The sequence below is a fragment of the Vombatus ursinus genome, unplaced genomic scaffold (genome assembly GCF_900497805.2).
Source record: "Vombatus ursinus unplaced genomic scaffold, bare-nosed wombat genome assembly UNPS02014959.1, whole genome shotgun sequence".
Lineage (NCBI taxonomy): Eukaryota > Metazoa > Chordata > Mammalia > Diprotodontia > Vombatidae > Vombatus > Vombatus ursinus.
In genome coordinates, this window is record NW_020954737.1 from 2,934,669 (window position 1) to 2,957,007 (window position 22,339).

The 22,339-nt window shown below is 36.5% G+C and overlaps 2 protein-coding genes across 3 annotated transcripts in view; one reads left to right on the forward strand and one right to left on the reverse strand.

Moving 5' to 3' along the window:
• PARP9 (poly(ADP-ribose) polymerase family member 9) overlaps positions 1 to 22,339 on the reverse strand; it is a 46,961-nt gene that overhangs the window by 19,150 nt on the left and 5,472 nt on the right. For both annotated transcript variants that reach the window (XM_027845210.1, XM_027845211.1), the window contains exons 2-6: positions 19,744 to 19,861; positions 15,013 to 15,812; positions 12,836 to 13,060; positions 4,994 to 5,212; positions 2,763 to 2,853 (exon numbers count right to left, since the gene is read on the reverse strand). In XM_027845210.1, the coding sequence (XP_027701011.1) occupies positions 2,763 to 2,853; positions 4,994 to 5,212; positions 12,836 to 13,060; positions 15,013 to 15,812; positions 19,744 to 19,807 (1,399 nt within the window). In that variant the 5' untranslated portion in view covers positions 19,808 to 19,861. The remainder of the gene's footprint in view (positions 1 to 2,762; positions 2,854 to 4,993; positions 5,213 to 12,835; positions 13,061 to 15,012; positions 15,813 to 19,743; positions 19,862 to 22,339) is intronic.
• The window catches only part of LOC114030361 (poly [ADP-ribose] polymerase 14-like), a 113,668-nt gene continuing 112,708 nt past the window's right edge, over positions 21,380 to 22,339 (forward strand). The window contains exons 1-2 of the mRNA XM_027845170.1: positions 21,380 to 21,460; positions 22,048 to 22,135. Coding sequence (XP_027700971.1) covers positions 21,380 to 21,460; positions 22,048 to 22,135 — 169 coding nt within the window. The remainder of the gene's footprint in view (positions 21,461 to 22,047; positions 22,136 to 22,339) is intronic.

Consider the following 22,339-nt stretch of genomic DNA (forward strand, 5'->3'; position numbering starts at 1 on the left):
AAGTTTTTGTTCAGTTGTTTCATTCATGTCTGATTCTTCGTGACCTCATCTAGTGTTTTCTTGGCAAAGATACTGGAGTGGTTTGCCATTTCCTTCTCTAGCTCATTTTATAGTTGCAGAAATTGAGGCAAAGAGGGTTAAGTAACTTGCCCAGGGTCACATAGCTAGGAAGTCTCTGAGGCTGTATTTGAACTCAGGAAGATGAATATTCCTGACTGCAGGCCTGGGACTCTATCTCCTGCACCATCTAGCTGCCCTGAAGTCAGGAGGACCTGTGTTTAAATCCAGTCTGTGACCCTGGACAAATCACTTAATCTCTTCTCAACTGTAAAGTGGGAATAATAACAACACCTACCTCATAGGGTTGTTGCAAAGATCAAGTGAGATATCTCTAAAGCACTTAGTGTAGTGCCTGGAACATAGTAAGCAATACATAAATGCATATTCCCTTATCCCTTCTCCTCATCTTCTATTAGAATGTTATGAAGAATCTAACCTATTAGAATGTAAGCTCCTTGAGAACAAGTACTATCTTGTTTTATTCATTGTGTTCCCAACATTTAACTGTTTCTGACATGTTGAAAAAAGCATTTATTAGAAGCTTAATTCATTCATCCAAGGTCTTCCAGTCTCTGGTGCCATACTTACCTCATACTGCTCTCCTCTATGTGCTAGTCCCCAGCCATACTAGACTAGTAGTCTAGATTCCCAGGATATGTTCCAGGCTTGACTCTGCTTTTGTTCATTCCCTCCCCTACACCTAGAATGACATTGCCCCTCCCCCCATCTCTGTCTTTTGAAATCCTCCTTATATTATTACCTTAATTGCTTATACAAAAGTTAGAGATACTTTCTAGTCCACACTTGTGGAAACCTTACATAAACTGTAAACTATATTTGCAGATTTCCTGGAATCAACTGAGTGAGGACAAAAAACCCAAGAAAGACAATGATCTTCTTGGGTTAGTATCTAGGATCAGATGTATTCAGTAAGAGTCCAGAGCCTTGGGAACTCTGAGCTAAGAGTTACAGACAAAGTAAAGAGTGCCATTATTTATTAGGTAAATGCTTCCTTTAGTTTTGTCTTTGTCCTGATTGATCATTCTTACTGATTCAAAGGGATTAGAACTAGACCTGTCATTTCATTGGCTTCCTCATGAATGAGAAAACTCCTCTACCAATGTAGGGCACTGTCTTCTCTGTAATTAACATAAGGCAAACATCAACTCAGGTCTTCATGTCTTTGAGGCTGGATCTTTATAGCAGCACAGAACACATTTTGGAATTGTATTCAGGAAGAAGTGGCCCAAATCAAACCTCTGACACTTAAATGCTATAGGCCAGGGGATAATGAATTAAATCTCTCTTTCCAAACAGGGTTAAGTGACTTGCCCAGGGTCACACAGCTAGTAAGTATGTGAAGCCAGATTTGAACTCAGAATCTCTTGATTCCAGGGCCAGTGCTCTATCCGCTGCACCACCTAGCTGCCTCTAATTAATTAAATTCTCAAACCTTAAGCAACTCTCTGAGACTAAAAGGTCTCATCACAGTTGTCATCTATAGTGAGTCAGTTGATAAGCATTTATAAAACTCCTACAATGTGCTAGGTACTGTTAAGTGCTAGGGTTACAAAGAAAGTAAAAATCACAACCAAAAAACCTAAAACAAAGTCCCTGCCCTCAAAGAGCTCACATTCTAATGGAGGAGACAACATGCGAACATATATTTGCACACAAGATACAGAAAGTATAAATGGAAGGTGTTAGGAGTTGCCACACTAAGTATCTAGAAATAAATAATTCATCTCATTTTAAATGAGTTATCAGACTTCTATTTTAGTATATTTTAGTGTTGTTTACCCATGCCTGGATGTTGTCAGATCATAAGGCAGAGATGAAAACATCTCACACCTGTTAGAAAACTTGAGGGGTAAAGGAAAACACTTGCCTAGATCTTGTGAGATCTCACTAGGGACCACTTCAACATCTTAAAACGTTAGTGATAAGCTTATGTCACAGACTTCTAAACTCACCTCATCCTCAATAATTTGTATTAGTTTCACCTACCAGGTCTTTTTCAAAATTGATATTGATGAATAAACTCTAGTAAGCTTGGTAATGGAATGAAAATTCAGTCAATAGCTAAAATTTACATATTCTTTAAAGTTTGGAAAATGCTTTACATATGTTAACTCATTTCATGCTAACAACAGCCCTTTGAGGGAAGTGATGTTATTATCCTTATTTAACAGATAGGAACACTCAGGCTAAGAGAGATTAGAGGAATTGCCCAAGGTCACACAACTTATGAATGTATGAGGTAAGATTCAAACTCAGGTCTTCCTCATTCACAGTCTCAGTGCTGGCCTCTATCCATCCTATCCACCCGACATTAGGGACACGAAAGGCAGTGACTGATTTGGTAATGGCAGCTGAAGAGCAAAGCCTTTTTTTTTTAGAAAGAATTAGTCTTCCCTTGATTATTTGTGAGTTGAGCATCTGCCTCCCTATACACTCAGGAATCCAGTGCTTCCCACCACCTCCATAACAGCCATTTGAGCTCATGCTTGTTGAACTGAATTAATGGATGCAAGAGTTGGGCTAAGTCTAGAAGTGTTCATAGCAGAATGTGTGGACACTTAAGTGGGATGATCAATACCATCATCAGCCATCGCATCAATGTCATCCATGTCTTTGCTCTTCTTCATTCAATTTTCTTAAGACATTGTTCACTTAGTAATGTATTGAATGTCTACTGTTACCTTTGAGCTCTTTATCACTTTCTTTATTCATTTTTGGTGCCATGTGTCCTATCTGCTTGGTCTTCATCTTGGCCAACTCACTTCTGAAAGCCTACAAGAAGCAATAAGTAAAAGAGATTGTCAATCAATGAAATAGCTATTATTAAATGAACCCGTATGGTTCTTATACAGATAACATTGAAGATTTAGAGCTGGAAGGGACCTTAGAGCCCATCCATTCATTTTTCAAATGAGGAACTGAAGCCCAGATATAATTAAGTGATTTCTGTGAAAAAGCATTAAAACACATAGTAATAAATGGACCTTTCCTTAGTATGGTAATATTTATCTAAAAGCAAGAGCTAGTTCTATACGTAATAGGGATAAACAGGAAGCCTATCTAATAAGGTCAGAGATACCTATGCTCACTACTGCTATTTGATATTATCCTAGAAATGCTAGCTATCATAATAAGAACAGAAATTGGGGGAATAAGCAAGGTCAAAAAGGGAACTAAATTATTACTTTTTGCAGACTATATGATGATTTACTTGGAAAACTCTAGAGAATCATCTAAAATTATTTGAAATAATAACTTCAGCAAAGTTGCAGGACATAAGATGAATCCATATAAATCTTCTGTATATTAACAGCACATAGAGAAATTCCATTTAAAAATATGTTTAAAATGTACAAAATACTTGCAGTACAAATACCAACACACAAAAGATCTACATAAATGCAACTACAAAGCACTCTTTGTGAAAATGAAAATAGACCTAAATAATGGAGTAATATTAATTGTTTGTGGTTAGGCCAAAGTAATAAAATAAAAAATGACAATACTACCTAAATTAATTTACTTATTCAGTGCCATGCCAATCAAGCTACCGAAGGATTACTTTATAGAGCTAGAAAAAGAAACAATTCCTCTAGAGGAAGAAAAATCTATAATCTCTAGGGAAATCATGAAAAAAATGTAGGAACAAAGAGGACAGAGCAGTACCAGATTTCAAATTTCATCAGAAGAATTCGGTACATGTATAAAAATAATTGTAGCGGTTCTTTTATATTTGCAAAGAAGTAGAAATTACCAGAGTGCCTATCAATTGGGGAATGGTTAACTAATAATGGTATATTAATATAATGTAATACTATTGTGACATAAGAAATGATGAAAGGGATGGGTTCAGAAAACCTTGGGAAAACCTGTATGAATTGATACAGAGTGGAAAGAGCAGAACCAGGAGCAATATTTATACAATAAGTACAATATTGTAAAGACAAGCAAGTTTGAAAAACTTAAGATCTTTGACCAATGCAATGACCATGCATGATTTCAGAGCACTGATCTATGTCTCTCCCGACAGAGAGGCAATGGCTTCATGATGCAGAATGAGAGGTATGTTTTGGAAATAACTAATATGTTTTGCTTGACTAAGCATATTTGTTACAAGGTTTTTGTCTTTCTGTTTTTCTTTGAAATTGGGGTGTAAGGTAAATGAAAGATAAAATAAATGCCTATAAATTGAAAAGTAAAATAGAATTTTTAGAAAGGAAATTGAAAAAAATATAGGATTAGAGCTCAGTCCAGCAAAGAGGATAGGAGATACAAATTTAGCAGTTATTGATACAGAAGCCAGGATTGAAACCTGGAGAATGAATGAGTTCTCTGATGGAATCAGTGTAGAGAGAGAAGAGCAAAAGGTAAAAAAAAAAAATCAAGATGAAAGAATATCCACAGTTAAGGAGTGGGAAGGAAAAGAACAGGTAGTAATAAGGACAGAGAAGGAAGACCAGTTGTGTTAACCACAGTCTATGAGAATTGGAATGGATGTAAAAGATCATCTTCTCCAGTACTACCATTTTGCAGAGAGATTAACCCGGTCAAGACCACATAGCTAATCAGTAATTAGCACAGGACTAGAGCGAATTTCTTCTGAATCTAAATCTGGTAGGTTTTGCACAAAAACACAATGTCTGCCTGTGACACATTCTAACCATGAAATGCTGGGCAAGTCATTTAACTTCTCAATGCTCTAAGCAGTGCTCTAGTCTAAAACAATAAGTTGCAGAAAAGCTACCAACCTGAATTAGTAGGAGGGATTTCTTAAACAAGGAATTTCTTATAATCAAGGAAATTGATCCAATTGGATCCACAGATCAAATCCCTACCCCTCCTAGAGGAAGGCAACACAAGCAAATGGCAAATTGTGCAATGCTGCCCAAGCGGAATCAATTATATATCTTGCCTTGGATAGTTCGCTGTCATTTGGAAAGATCACAAAATTCACAAGGAGTTTTTTTTTTGGGTAGTCCTTGGAAAATTGTAAAACTTCTTCCAACATAATATGAACTGCTGCTTCTTTTTGTATGCCAATGCTCCCAGTTCCAAGAGCAGGGAAAGAAAGTGAATTTATATTTTTCTGATGGGATTTTTCCAAGCATTTCTTCACTGCAGCTTTCAGTGTCTGTGAGGAAATAGAAATTTATTTTTTTATTATAATCTTAAAAACACTTCAAAAATATTATTTTTCTAATTATCAAATTGACAAATCATTTTGACAAATACAAACACTTTCTTATAGAAAGAATAGGACAAGAAGGCTGTATATGAGACAGTGGATTGTTACTCCTTTACCTCTTGGATATATATTAAGTAGATGTAAAGTATCTATTAAATGTAACTTGGTAGTTCTAACACAATTCTGCTCATTTGTATCCCTATTTGAATTTTCCTCTGTTATCTTCAGTGAATTTTTTAAAAAACGTTTCATTGATACTTTCCTAATAATACATTCATTTACCTTTACAACAAGTTTTTAATATATCCCCTTCTTTTTTCTAACAATAGTCTGCTGGTGGGTCTGCCTGCCTCAAGTCTCCTTCCACTCCAATCCATCCTCCATTAAGCCACTAAAATGATTTTCCCCAAGTGCAGATCTGACCATGTCACCTCCTACTCAATGAACTTCAGTGGTTCCAATTACCTCCAGGAACAAAAATAAAATCCTCTGTTCAGCATTCAAGGGTCCTTCATAACCTATCCCCCTCCCCTTTTCCAGTCTTCTTACACCTTACTCCCCACTCAATGTGCTCTTTGAACAACTGGTCTCACAGTTCCATGAATAAGGTGTGCCATCTCTCAGCTCTGGGCATTTTCTCTGTCTATCCCCCATGCCTGGAATACTCTCCCTCCTCATTTCCACCTACTGGCTTCCCTTGCTTCCTTTAAATCCCACTTTCTACTGGAAGCCTTCTCCAACCCCTCTTAATTCTAGTGCTGTCTCTCCTATTTATGTCCTATTTATCTTTTCCATAGCTTGTTTGTACATATATTGTCACCCCTATTAGATTTGGAGCTCCATGAGGGTAAGGACTGTCTTTTGCCTCTTTTTGTATCCTGAGGGCTTAGTATGGTATCTAGTGTATAGTAGACACTTAATAAATATTGACTGACTGAATGAGTATATTTTCTCCTTTTGCTTTTTTTGAACTTGACCTGTAATTTTCCTGTTAGAGGGAACAATCCTCTTCCTACCAGTACAAATCATAATCACCTGCTCTGCAATTTAGAGTCTTGGGGAGTTGCCTGGGGCACTGAAAGATAAAATAACCTGGTCAGAGTCACTGAGTCGTATCCAAGCCTTTCAGATTTTGGGGACAGTTCTCTATCCACTCCATCAAACTACCTCTCTTGACTTTCTAATAATTAAATTTTATATGCTTTCTGGTCTGACATTGGAACTTTATTAACAATGAGTACTTTAGTTAGTCATTGTACTGTACCCATGAGCTCAGGCTTCCCCTCATCTATAGCTATTAGTAATAAATAACATTCCAAGAATTTCTCCTTATCCAAAGATTTTCTAAACTCATGAGATAGTTCAGTTCATCTACATAACCAAAGAGAAGTACTCATTAAGAAAATACTAGCTATGCAGCCCTCCACCACCAAGGGCCCAGGTAGGTTGGGATTACTAACATAGAAGACTAAGGATGAGAAAGGTCCCATCACCTAATCCACTCTCTATTATTGCACAAACCAAGAGGCAAAACTCACAGCCTCTGTGCCTGTTAAAGACTGTGACTAGTGGCCACTTAGCCACATACCTACATATGATATATTAAAGGTAAAGCAGTTAGGATTACAATCAAGAATAACCTACTCAGTAAAACTGACTATAATCCTTCACCAGAGAATAGAAATTTTAACATCTAAATACAAGACTCAAGAGAAGCATCAAAAGGTAAACATGAAAGAGAAATTATAAGGGGCTCAATAAGGTTAAACTGTTTACATTCCTATATGGGAAGAAGATACATGTAACTCTCAAGAACTTTGTCATTATTTGGGCAGTCAGAACGACTCTACATAGAGAGAGGGTACAGGAGTGAGCCAATTATGTAAGCATAATCTGAAAAAATGGATGGGTAAGAAAAAGGGATGTGCTGGGATTAAGGGGAAGGGAAAAGAAGAATGGGGAAAATTATGTGCAATAAAAGAAGCATGCAAGTAACAGCTTTTACATGGGAGAGGGAAACAATGGGAAGGCTTGAACCTCACTCTCATTGGAATTGATTTAAAGAGGGAAGAATACACACACACACACACACACACACAGAGTTGGGTATAGAAATCTATCTTACTCAACTGGGAAGCAGGAGGGGAAGGGGAGAAGAGAAGGGAGGGGGTAATAAAAGAGAAAGCAGAATAAGGTAGGTAATGCTCACAAAACAAACATTTGAGTAGAAACAAGGTAAAAAAAAAGAGAGAGAAGGATAAACAGAAGAAAATAAGATGGAAGAAAATACACAGTTAGTAATCATAACTGCGAATGTGAATGGGAAGAACTCATCCATAAAATGGAAGAAGATAGCAGAATGGATTAGGAACCAGTATTCAACAATATGTTGTTTATAAGAAACATACTTGAAACAGAGAGACACACACATAGTTAAAATAAGGGGCTGGAGTACACTTCTTGTGCTTCAGCTGAAGTTAAAAAAAGAAGGCATAGGTAGCAATCGTGATCTCAGACAAAGAAAAAGTAGACCTAATTAAAAGAAATAAGCAGAGAAACCACATTTTACTTAAAGGAGACATAGATAATGAAGTAATATCACTCCTTCACATATATGCACTGAAAGATATAGCATCCAAATTGTTTTTAAAAAAAGTTAAATGAGTTATAGAAGGAAATAGACAATAAAACTATTCTGGTGGGGAGCCTCAATGTTTCCCTTTCAGAACTAAATACATCTAGTCATAAAATAAATAATAAGCTAAGGAGAGGAATAGAATTTTTGAAAAGTTAGATGTACCTCTGGAGAAAATTGAATGAGATTAGAAAGGAGTACACCTTTCTCTCAGCTGAACATAGTATCTTCATAAAAATTGACCATGTATTAAGACACAAAACTCAAAAACAAATGCAGAGAAGCAGAAATATTAAATGCACACTTTTCAGATCATAATACAATAAAAATTAAATTTAATAAAGAAAAGGCCATGGAATCATAGATTAAAAATTAATTTTAAACTAAGTAGCATAATCCTAAAGAGTGAGTCAAAGAAAAAATCATAGAAAAAAATCAATAATTTCATTAAAAATAATAATAACAATGAGACAACATGCCAAAATTTTTGGATTGCAGCCAAAGCAGTACTCAGTACTTAGGGGGAATTTTATATCTCTAAATGCATACACCAACAAAAGAGAGAAAGAATAGATCAATGAATTGGGCATGTAACCTAAAAAAAAAAAACCTAGAAAAATAACAGACTTAAAAGTCCCAATTGAACACCAAAATGGAAATCCTGAAAATCTAAGGAAAGATTAATAAAATTTAAAGTAAAAAAAAAACCATTGAACTAATAAATAAAATTAAGATATGGTTTTATGGGGGGAAAACAATAAAATTCATAAACCATTGGTTAATTTGGTTTAAAAAGAAAGAAGAAAACCAAATTATCAGTATCAAAAATTAAAAGAATGAATGCACCACCAATGAAGATGTAATTAAAGCAACTATTAGGAGTTATTTTTGCTCAATTATATGCCAGTGAAACTGACAATTTAAGTGAAATGGAGGAATATTTGCAAAAATATAAATTATACAGATTAACACAAAAGAAAATAGAATATTTAAATAACCCTATCTAAGAAAAAGGAATTGATCAAATTATAAATGAGCTCACTAAGAAAAAAAAACCCATGACCAGATAGATTTACAAGTGAATTCTACCAAACATTTAAGGAATGATTAATCCTAATACTATATAAACTATTTGGGGAAAAATAGGTAAAGGAGTCCTATGAGATTCCTTTCATGACTCAAATATGATTTTGATACTTAAACCAGGAAGGGCAAAAACAGAAAAAGAAAATTATAGGCCAATTTCTTTAATGAATACTGATGCAAAAAAATGAATAAAATACTAGCAAGACTACAGTAATATATCATAAAGATCATGCATTCTGACCAGAGGGGATTTATACCAGGAATGTAAGGATGGTTTATTATTAGGAAAGCCATCAGCATAATTGACCATATCAATAATAAAGCCAACAAAAATAATATGATTATCTCAATAGTTGCAGAAAAAGTTTTTGACAAAATATAACACCCATTCCTATTAAAAACACTAGAAAGCATAGGAATAAATGGAGCCTTTCTTAAATGATAAGAAGTATCTATTTAAAACCAAGAGCAAGCATTTTCTGTAATGGAGATAAGCTAGAAACCTTGCCAATCAGATCAGGAGTGAAGCAAGGATTCCATTTTTGTCACTATTACTCAATATTGTATTAGAAACGCTGACAACAGTGATATGAAAAAAAAATTGAAGAAATAAAAATAGGCAACAAGGAAACAAAGTTATCACTCTTTGCAGATGATATGATGGTATACTTAAAGAATCCTAGAGAATCAACTAAAAAAATCTAGTTAACACAATTAACAATGTTAACATAGTTACAGGATATAAAATAAACTCTCATAAATCACCAGCATGTCTATATATTGTCAACAAAACCCAGTAAGAAAGAGATAGAGAAATTCCATTTAAAATAACTGCAGACATTATAAAATACTTGGGAGTCCACCTGCTAAGACAATTCTGGGAAATATATGAACACAATTACAAAATATTTTTCACACGAATAAAGACAGATCTACACAATTGGAGAAATATTCATTGCTCATGGGTAAGATGAGTCAATATAATAAAGATGATAATTCTACCTAAATTAGTTTATTTATTCAGTGCCATATCAATCAAACTAGCAAATTATTTTGTAGAGCTGGAAAAAATAACAAAATTCATCTGGAAAAACAAAAGGTCAAGAATATCAAGAGAATCAATGATTAAAAAACATGAAGGAATATAGCCTGGAAATACCAGATTTCAAACTATATTATAAAGTAGTAATCAACAAAACAATCTGGTACTGGTTAAGAAATAGTGGTGGATCAGTGGAATAGGTTGGGTACACAAAACATGGTAGTAAATGACCAAAGTAACCTGGTATTTGATAAGCCTAATGATCTAATCTTTGGGGCAAGAACTCACCATTTCACAAAAATTTCTGGGAAAACTGGAGAGCAGTTTGGCAGAAACTAGGCATAGACCAACAACTCATTTCATATACCATCATAAGTTGGGTACATGATTTAGATACAGAGTAATATCACAAGCAAATTAGAGGAGCATGGAAAATTTTACCTGTCAGACCTATGGATAAGGGAAGAGTTTATGACCAAACAAGAGCCAGACAGGATCATGAGAAATATAATGCATTATTTTAATTACATGAAATTAAAAAGTGTTTGCACAGACAAAACCAATGCAGTCAAAATTAGAAGGAGAGCAAGAAACAGTGGAAATTTTTTTATAGGAAGTTTCTCTGATAAAAGCCTCATTTCTCAAATACATAGGGAACTGATTTATAAAAATAAGAGCCATTCTTCAATTGATAAATGGTCAAAGGATATGAATAGACAGTTTTCAGAAGAAATCAAAGTTATCAGTAGTCACAAGACAAAATGCTCTGAATCATTATTGGATTAGAGAAATGAAAATTAAAACAACTCACACCTATCACAACTAACACCTCAGATTGGCTAACATAACAGAAAAGGAAAATGACAAATGCAGGAGTGATTGTGGAAAAATTGGGACACTAATGCATCATTGATGGAGTTACAAATCGGCCCAACCATTGTGGAGAATATTTTGGAACTATGACCAAAGGTCTATAAAACTGTGACTCAGCAGACATATAAACATATATGTATGTATGCATATATATGTATATGTGTGTATATCCTTTGAGCAATACCACTACTAGTAGATCTATATCCCAAAGTGATCAAAGAAAAATGAAAAGAACCCTTATATACAAATGCTTATAGTAGTTCTTTTTGTGATGGCAAAGAATTAGAAATTGAGGGGATGCCCATGAATTAGGGAATGACTGAACAAGTTGTAGTATGTGACTGTGATGCAATGCTATTATTCTATAAGAAATGACAACAGAGATGATTTCAGAAAAACCTGGGAAGATTTATATGATGTGATACAAAGTGAAGTGAGCAGAACCAGGAGAACATTATACACTTACAATCAATGTTGTAATGATGATCAACTATGAAAGATTTGGATACTCTGTTTAAGACAATTCCAAAGGACCTGAGATGACAAATACTATACATATTCTGATGAAATCTGATGAACTCTGAGTGCAGATTGAAGCATACTTTTTTACTTTGTTTCTTGCTTTCTAATTTTTTTGCAACATAGTTGATATGGAAATATGTTTTGCCTGATTTCACATGTATAACTGATATCATATTCCTTGCCTTCCCAATGGGTGGAGGAGGAGGTTGGAGGGCAGGAGAGAATTTTTGGAACTCAAAACTTTTTTTTAAAAACATTAATGTTATTGTTTGCTGATTTTAGAGGGAAAAGAGAGAGAGAAAATAGTGTACACCATGTCTGCAGCAATGTAAATGAAAAAAGTCACTAAAAGGAAGGTGAATACTGAGTAATTGAAAAACAAAACCTTCCTGTCCCTCATGGAAGAGAAGTGAGGACAACTAGAATAATATATGTGTGTGTGTGCATGTGTATATATATATATATATATATATATATATATATATATATATAAAATAGATAGATAGATACATAAAATCAGATAAAGTTCCTTTATCAGATATTGTGTCTTATTATTTTTCTTGGTTTCCACATCTATAAAATGGAGATAACAGTAGCACCTACTTCCCGGGGTTACTATGAGAATCAGGTGAGATTACATATAGAAAGATAGAAATAGAGATATACATACCTATGTATATATGTGCATACACATATATATCTATAGACATACATGTATAAGCATGTTGCAAACCTTAAAATGTGAATAAATACTAAGTATTATTTGTCAAAATTTAATTTGGAAGTTAGAAGTAAGAAATTAAGCTATAATGTAAAAGATACTAATAAGTTGTATTTTATAAATATTGAGATAGATATCTAAATATGGGAAAAATGAATAAATACCTAAGCTTCTGTGTATATATAAGTTTCAGCTCTGTGTCTGCCTATAAGACAAAATACATTCCTCAGGGGAGAGGGGGAGGGGAATATTTAAAGTCCTTAACAATCTCTCTCTTCAATCTATGTTTCTAAACTGATTTCACATTACTTGCTACTTATACACTCTCCAATCTAGTCCAAATGACCATTTCCGCCTTTGTTCAGGCTGCTCCTCATGCCTAGAATAATCTTTCTCCTCATAATCTGCCTGTTGGAATCCCTATTCCTGTTCATGTCTCAGTCTAAGTGACACTTTCTATACTAGGCCTTTCATGTTCCTTTCTACTTGTTAGTGTTCATGCCCATGTCTTACAAATGACTTTGAATATTTTCTTTGTACTTATCTATGTATGTGCACCTACTTCTTCCTACCTAATCCATCCACAGATGTAAGCTCCTTGAAAACAGGGGCTGTTTTCAAGACAAAAGTCTTTGTATCCAAGCTCCTAATACAGCTACATGGCACATAATAAGCACTTAATAAATTTACCTTCTTTGTATTATTGTAGGAAGGCCACACTATGTGGAACACATATTGACAGGCTAAATTGAATCCTGTTGTGATTATGACCAACTCTTGATTTTTAGATGTTTCCACCATTTTTTCAAAAAATTCTTTCTCAATTTCAGGGCCTGCTTGGTTAAGGATTGCTTTTGATATACATCCAGATTCAAAAGAATTTTGAGCTGATACAGAATTCACAATCACATCAACCTGAAAAGGAAAAAAAAAATAACTGAATACCAGATTTGACACTACACCATTACTACCCTATAAAGACTCACATTACCATCCCCCTGGTTACTGCCATTATCTCCCGCACAGCCTCCCAGACTCTAGTGTCTTGCCATCCCTCCAACCCATACCCCACAGCACTGAAATAATTATTTTCCTGACAGATCTGAGAATGTCATTTCTCTTCCGAAAACACCTATCCAACCTGATTCTATATCACAGTTTCTGATGTTTCATTTCCCCTACAAATTCATATGTTCCAATAGGACAAGAGCTATGTCCATACATCCATTAATTCTTAGCATCATATTTTGTACAAGGCTGATACTTAATAAACTGATGAATTTAATTCTTAAATTTTTTTGTTTAGACCTGTGATTTTATCATCCCAAGGACCTCCCAGTATGGAAACTCTGCAAAAACGTAGATTGGTAGTTTCTATGCAATGTATAATTGAGCTGTCTGGGATGCTGAGAAGGTAAAAGGACACACAATTAATAGATCTTCTTGAATCCCAGCTCTCTCCACTACGCCACACTGTCTGTGGAATTGCACAAATATAAAATATAATTTTTTTTTCTTAAATGTAAATCAGAACCTATATTTTCTTGAAAAGTTATAAAGAACATTATATATAGGTACTGGCAGATATTTGGACAGTAGTTTCTCAACTCAATTTTCATAAAATGGCAATTAAATTCATTTGGTTCAGAAATCATCCAAATGCAACTATCTGGGCTAAAAAGAAATGATAAAGAGAAATATTAGGATAACACTTGCTCTCAAATACATCAATCAGATCCTGCTGTAATGGAAAATATGCAAGCTATGGAGTTGAAAACTCAAGACCTGAAACCTTAGGCTTCCTGGGCCTTATTTGTGTTGCCCTGAGTAAGGCAATTTCTTCATCTGCAAAATGAAATGGCTGGATGCAGTAATCTCTAACATCTCATCCAGAATCATTATCTTTAGACGATGTCTCCTTTGAGCATATTACAAGTCCTATAATGCACAGGAGTAGTTTTGTCATTTCTTTTCCAATGCCTGCCTTTCCAAATGGTCCACCTTGATAGTCATACTCTAGACATGCAGTAAGAGAAACTGGAAGGTCCTATCCAGACACATTTTGTGTGCACAGGGAAATTTATCCTGTGTGCAGCTTAATTGTTCATAGTTATTGGCATGTTGTCTTCCCCCATTAGACTGTAAGCTCTTTGAGGGCAAGGATGTCTTTGATGAGAGCAAGGTGCTTGATGCATAATAGGAGCTTAATAAATGTTTAGCGTCTATTAGCTGACTAGGACCTAAGGATATTAAATATAATGCCCAAGAGAATTAGCTTTCATTTGTTATGACAGTTGGATTTAAGCCACCCTCTCTATTTCACATAGTACCCAGTTCAGGGTTATATGCTAATCAGACACTTTTTGTGTAAACAAAATACTATTTAAAAGTGATAATCCCCAATTTTGCTTCTCTACTCTAGCCAAACTGATTCCTCTCACACTATGTATTTATTCTTCCCTGCCCTCTATAAAGGCATTCTACACATGTGGGATGGCCTTCCTCTTCTCAATCCACATCCATCCCTTTGTTCAAGATTTAACTCTAAGGTCAATTTTTCGAGACTTTGATTAGCTATCCTCAACTTCATCTTTTCTTTATATGTCTTTAATATGCATATATTAGGTTGACACTCTTTTATTTTCTATTTCTTGGGCACTATTCTTTTGCCCTTTCACATAAATGTGCTTTGTTCCCCCCTACTGTAACTATCTTGTAAACTGTAAACATTTCTATGGAGGAACTGATTCTTTTATTTCCTTTGTATTTCTCCTAGTTTAGTAGGGGCTTTGCAAATAGGTGTTCAAAAATGCTTCTTAGCTAACAGCCACAAAGGAGGGTGTTAACCTGAGGATCCCCAGATTTACCTGCTGCTTCTCAATGAAGCCCTCTATAAGCTGGAGGTTCACGTTGTTGAGGGTAATGGAAGCTAAAGGTGGGGCTGCTGCTATGTTTCCACACAGAAAATTTTCACAGCTTCTTTTAAATGCAGCCACAGTGGGGTCCTCATTGCTCACCAGATGGATTTCTTTTAAGATGTTGCTTCTTTGAAAAGAAGGAAAGGTCACAATGGTATTCACAATGATGTTTACACACATATCCAGAGGGAAGCCAAAAATCCCAGAGCTTAATGCAGGGATTGCCACTGTCCTTATGACAGAAGATCCACTGACTACATAATTCAGAATGTTTATAATGGTTATTTGAAGTTGAGTGCAACATCTTTGTGCATCTTCTGCCTTCCACTCCGGTCCAACAGCATGGATAATCTTGGAACAGGGAAGTAGGCCTCCACTTGTTACAGCTATTTTAGTAGTTGGCACTTTTCCATATTGCTCAATTATTTTTTTACTGTCCTCTTCAATGATAGGCCCTCCTGCCCTCAAGAGGGCCAAGGCCAGGCCTCCACAATGCCGAAGGTGTTCATTGGCAGCATTAACCACAGCATCCACAGTATGTCTGGTGAGATCATCTTTCCAGACAGACAGCTCTATCTGGGAAGGCAATATTTTTCTGAAGACCTTGGTAGCATCCATAACACTCTCCAGCTTAGAGGTACATTGAAACTTCTTATTGATCACATCATTGAACAAAGATTCGCAGCTTTTCAAGATTTTTAAGTTATCACTGCCAACTTTAATTTGTAGACTCTTCTGTTTTATGAGGCCTATGGAATGGACAAAACAGGAAATGAACTGGCAAGCCAGTCTTTCAATGGAAATAAGGTAAAGTGAAGCATGAATCTTCTTTCAACCTAGAAACTGTGTTCTCTACTTGTAAAAAGGTGATGACCTCTTGTAACCACAACAAGGTCTTTCTCTTTATTCCTGCAAATGAAATGTTGAATTGACCCATTTTGGTAAGACCTAAGAGAAGCATAAAAAGGTAAACATGAAAGAGAAATCATAAAGGACTTAATAAGATTAAAATGCATATGTTCCCATATGGGAAGAAGATCCATGTAAGTCCTAAAAACTTTCTCATTATTAGGGCAGTTAGAAAGAGTCTACATAGACCAAGGAAGGAGGAAAAGAAGATGGAAATAGTGAACATAGAGCAATCAGAACATAGTACTTAAAAATATGACAAAAGTAAGAGATAGGATCATAAAACTAGAAGGAGCCTTGGCAGTCATCCAATCCAAATGCTTAATTTTACACATGATGAAACTGAGGCCCAGAAAGGTGAAATGATTTGCTTCAAAGACACACATCTAGTTAGTAGCAGACCAACCAGAGATCCAAACTCAAATATCCTGATTCTGTTTTAAATGCACATTCTACTACACCAAACTGCCTTGTCCAGAGAGGTCGAGTCATTTGTTAATTGGTGAATTAAATTATTTTGATTAAATTACAAGTGTTCTTCACTGAATTTTTTGTTGAATAGACAATCCAGTTTCATGACTGCTTATTACACATATTCTCTAATTCAGATATTTCATTTGGCAAATGAGGGAATTCCTCTGAGGAATTTCATCTCTTGATTAGCTAGAACCAAAACAGGAATTCCCTCAGCTTGCTATGAATATTGTTTCAATAAAGACCTTCTTCAAGCATGGTATGAACTGTGTCAACCAGAAGGTAAAGCATAACCTAATTGAAAGGACCTATTAGGTGTTGCTTACTGGGGCAGCTAGGTGGTACAGTGAATAGAGTGCCAGGCCTGCAGTCAGGAAGACTACTCTTCCTGAGTTCAAGTCTGGCTTCAGACATTTACTGACTGTATGACCCTGGGCAAGTCACTTCACCCTGTTTGCTTCAGTTTCCTCATCTGTAAAATGAGCTGGAGAGGAAAACGGCAAACCTTCCAGAACTCTTGCAAAGAAAACACCAAACGGAGTCACAAAGAGTCAGACATGACTGAAACAGACTGAACAACTGAACAATAACAAATCAGGTGTTGCCATGGTCTCTAAGAAGAGTATGCAATGTTAGTTGTCTTATAGTTCAGTGAAGTCACATAGCCAGAAGTCACTAGCCTATGCATATCCACCCTAGCCTTGAGACCCTGCCAATCCAAAGCTGCTTGCCCTTTCAGAAACAGTCAATCTGTAATCAAGTGCCTAAAATGGTTGCTGCCAAGGAATTCCAGCTAAAAAACACTCCAAGAGACCACGAGCTTTAAAGTGAAAGGGTCCCCCTGAGAACACCAATTGAGCAGTATCCTTGTTACACTGCTATAACTCACAAGTGACACAGAAGGGGTCAAGGGAATTTAAGTTGTTACAGGGGTGACAATATTTTTTTTTGCACTAGAATCACTTTTTAATTCTGATCAAAACATCTGATCAATGTTTCTGGGATTTTAAAGCTAGTCCACTTGTTATTCACTATATAAGAAAATTTTAAAAGGGTTAATGACGTGAATAACCTGTTGTCTTGGGAAAGTGGGAATGAAAAAATCTAGGTTCTAGTCTCCACTGGTGGAACAGAACTTAAAACTCTCCATCTTGGTGAGTCATAGAGAACGAGAATGAGAATGTTTTGTTACCTACAAAACCATTCAACCTTCTATAAAATTTGCTGATTAGATCAGTATCTCTTTTAATTAATTCTTTTGCGTATGTTACAAATCCAAATCCCCAAAATGGAACCATGGTGATTCATCTTGCCTGCTGTCTTGCCACTGGACCCCTAGGAATCTAGAGGAGAAAGTGAGGCCAACTTTGCACAGCTCTGCCTCACCTAAATCCAGTTCACTTGCAAATCAAGACATCATCCTCATGAAGTCATTGGTCTTCTTCGAGAATGAAGGATGAACAACAAAACAATCATCAAAATAATAAAAAGAGAAGCTTTCTTAAGCTGTCTAAAAACTTCGATCCCAGATGTGACTGACAGGTGTCTTATTACCCTACAGCAATTCTCACAGCGCATCCAAGGTAATAGTTTATGTAAATTTAGACATGCTATGCTAGAAGGGGCCATCTTCTAAATCTCCCAGCATTGAGAAGACTTGTATGAACTGAAGACAAATGTAGTGAGCATTTTGTCAGGTGCACACTTTGGACAATAAGAACATTGTAAAGACAAACAATCCTGAAAGACTCAGAAACTCTGACAAAGACTTAAAAGCACTTGAGAACTTTTGGACAGAGTAGTGGTGGACTTAGAGTGGAAAATGAGACATGGTCAGTGTAAAATCTTTTTTTCTTTGATTATGCATATTGGTTACAAAGGGTCTTTCCTCCACCAACCATGGGCTTGGGAGGAATAGGTGTGAGGGAGAAAATATCAATTTTTGTCAACTGAAAAAAAATTATTTGAGAAAAATTCCCCCAAATCTTTAAATGTAAATATTTTCATTCATGACCAAGATCAAAGGCTACCATTTCCATTTGGTTATCTAGTTGTAAAAATGAACAGAAACAAAGCAATCATCACCAATCAGCATCTGCTTTATGGGTGAATTACAATGTGTTGGGGGTTTTTTTCCTTAATTTTTAAATCTTATTACTGTGAGGATAACAAATTGCTCGGATCTTATATGCAGATGTTGGCTCTGTTCTTTTATTTGATTGTTCTGATTTCTGAACTTCTTCTACAGTGTGACAGCCTTGGGGCAACTTGGTAGTAGAGTAGATAAAGTGCTGACCTTTGAGTCAGGAAGATCCAAGTTCAAATCCAACCTCAGATACTAGCTGTGTGACCCTGGATAAGTCACTGAACCTTAAATGCTCCTCAGTTTCCTTTATCTATAAGATGGTGATAATAGCACCTACATCACAGACTTGTGAGGATTAAATGAGAAAATACATGTAAAGTATTTTCCAAACCTTAAAATACTTATATAAATGCTAGCTATTATCTCTTTCTGGTTCCAGATTTAAGAAGGTCTACTTGGACCTGCTCACAAGGTGCTGTAAAAAAAGGGCTAGATTTGGAGTTAGAGAACCTCTGTTCAAATGCCTGCTCTTCCACTTATTTCACTTATATATGAGCTTTGATAGATTTGTTAATTTCTCTAGACCTCAGTTTTCATCTGGAAAACTGATCTTGACTGCCCTTTATACCTCAAAATCTTTGATCAGGCCCTGGTCAAAAGACAGATTTCCTAAGGGGGATTAGAGGGTAAATGATCAAAGACCACGGGTGGATGTGTGCAGAAAATTCTCAGAGCTGGCCACTGGATAAGGAGGTAACAGCATCAGGGCAAAAATCAACAAGAATTTATTAAGTGCTTAAAATGGCCTGGATGGAGATCTACCACAAAAGTCCAAGTAGAGTAATATGGACATGCTGAGTTTGGAATAACAGTAAGACATTCTGTGAAAATGTTCAAGCCAGTTGAAAATGTGACAGGACCTTATGTGAGAGGTCAGGATTAATGAGGTAGATTTGGGATTCACCCATCTAGAGAAAGATGTGAGTATGTCACAAGTTCCTATGGGGAGAGAATATAATGAAAAATGATTGTGAGATTAAAATGGAAGAAGTCAATTAAAATCAATTAAAAGTAATTATAGTGAATGCCTTTAACAGAAGTGTACCTGTAAGCATTTTATAAGAAGATGGTTATTGGCTTTAGAGATCAGCTATGCTATTTCTCCTAGGTGTGACTTTACTGATAGTACCTTGGTAATGATAGTCACTAACCTTCACTCACAGCAGATGTCCTTACGGCACCAGCGTCACTGGAGGAAGAAGCAGCAGCAAACATTCTCTCAACTTTGGCAGATCTCAGATTTCCTAAGGTGGTTGTCTATGTTATTGTCTTAATTTAAAAAAAAAACAAGGAATCAATAAAATTATTTTTGAAATCTTGAACAAGTAAGTACAGACTTCAAATGGATTCAATACTAGGATTTAAAAAGAAAACAACATTAACAATGTTGTTTTGATCGTTAATTTTATTAAGATAATCACCAGTAGCTGAAGGAGAAAAGGACAAAGAGACAATGAAACATTGATGTGATGAAGCCTGCATTGGAAAATTAGGTTTGGCTGAATTTTCAAATACATTCATTCTAATTTGGGATTTTTTCTGATTAACACCTAAAAACACACAGATAGTCTGGGAGAATGGGCAGAGAAGCTACATAAATAGATATAAAATATATAAAAAATTTTTATACCTAAAAAATGGGGGGAAAAGAGAAGAGGAAATTGAGGAATAGTTGGTGTTAGATGTCACACGTGGCACACAGTGAAAAGCAGACTAGATTTGGAGTCAGAGGACCTGACTTCAAATCCTGGTTTTGTCACCATCACACTGGGTAACCTTCCTCCAACATCATTTTTAAAGTAGAGGCTTTGACTAGATGGTCTCTCGTGTCCCTTCCAGCTTTAGATCTCTGATTTTAGTAACATCGGTTGTTCAGTAATTTTTCAGTCAAGTCCACCTCTTCATGACCCCATTTAGTGCTTTCTAGGAAGATACTAGAGTGGTTTGCCATTTCCTTCTCCAGCTCATTTTACAGATTGGGAATCTAAAGCAGGTGGGGTTAAGTGACTTGCCCAGGGTCACACAGGTAGTAAGCATCTGAGGGTGGTGCTCAAATCCACTGAGCCATCTAGCTTCCCTTTTATCATCTGTGCCAACTCAATTCACTTTGGCTTTCATTGAGTGGCCAATAATAGCCCCTAGTCCAAGCCTAATGGGCTCATTGTTTAGATTTTGATGACCTAGAATGAGTGCAAATAGCCATTGTTTTCTGTCTTGTCCAGAAACTCTGAGAGTCTTCTCCCAGATAGATTTTTTTTTTATGTTTAATTAGGCCATCTTTTGTCTCAATTCTCACCTAGTCTAGAGTTATTGAATAGGCATTGCCTCAGACAAACTCAAACCTGGGAAAGACCTTCATTTAGAAAGGCCAAGGTAACCCACTGCATCCCATGTCGTTGCCAGGCATCCAGATATTTATCTTGCCACTAGACTAGATGACTCTGGAGGAGAGAGTGAGGCTGACTTTTCCCAGCCCTGCCTCACTTAAATCCAATTCACTCACAAGTCAAGATATCCCCCTCCTGATATGATTGGTTCTCTTTGAGAACAACAACAACAAGAAGAGGGGGCAGTGAGTGGATTAATGAATGGTCCATAGTTTTCTTCTCTGCCAAAGTGGTCTGAAAACTGGAAAACTTCAGAACTGTGGCCCTATCCAACTCTGCTAACTCATACACACACACACACACACACACACACACGATACAAATACTTCTCTAACAAATTGAAATTTGTCCTGAGTCAGTCCAGTGATGCCATGATTTCCAGTCTCACATGTCTTTAGCTATGTGTGAACCAGTCAGTTGGGAGAGGCAGCAAATACGTGGATCTCATTTCCTGGTCCTTGGCATCTCCTGTCCCCTGCTGGTAAGCACATAGCCACATAGCCACATATACTTTCATCCTGATGGGGTGCTGGAATGCATGTACTGGTGAAGAGGTTTACCTACAATTCCCAGAAAAACCTTAAAACTTTTAGACTCACTTATCTGTCTTTGACATCTTTCCTCCCCAGCCCCTAAAAAGAACCTGGCTTCAGTTTTGTTTACCCGTCCCAGGAAACCCTTAAAGTTTTAGAAATTGTCTTATTTCCCTTTAAAAGCCCTTTGAAAGCAAACTTCCCATCCAGCTCCCTTCATTATCTATTCTCATTGTCTGTTCAAATCACTCAGACATTCCAAATGGAAATTCTCACCTGGACCCTTTTTCCACAGGGCTCACCTCCCCCCTTCAACTGGGCTTTCCCATTGTTCCACCTTTCTGTGGCCTTTGGCCATTTCTTACCCTTAATCCTAGCCTAGGCACCACAAGGTCCGGGACCCAGGAGTTCCATTCCCCCCCAGCTTGCTGGCCACTCCCATCCAGATCTCCTTGGACCCCTCCTCCCGTCACCCCAAACTGCTTGGCCCCTCCTAAGATCCCTCCCCCCCCCCCCCAATCTCCCTGTACTTAAGATTCATCCTTTCTCCTGTTCTGATGCTGAGCTGTTCTCAAGCCCAGAAGCTGAGACCCCTTATGCCCGCCCGTCCTCACGGGCATCACGTAGCCTATCCACTCCAGCCCCACTCAGAAGCTGAGCTTTCTAGACTGCCTCATGCTGCTCATCATTATGAGCATCACCTGACCACCTTAACCCCCATTTAGATCACTGATGTTTGGGTTCCTTTGGAGTCTGGCCTATATGCTTATCTTTAATAAACTTTTTCTCTGGCTGGAAGATCTGAGTTGAATTCATTCAGGCAGATC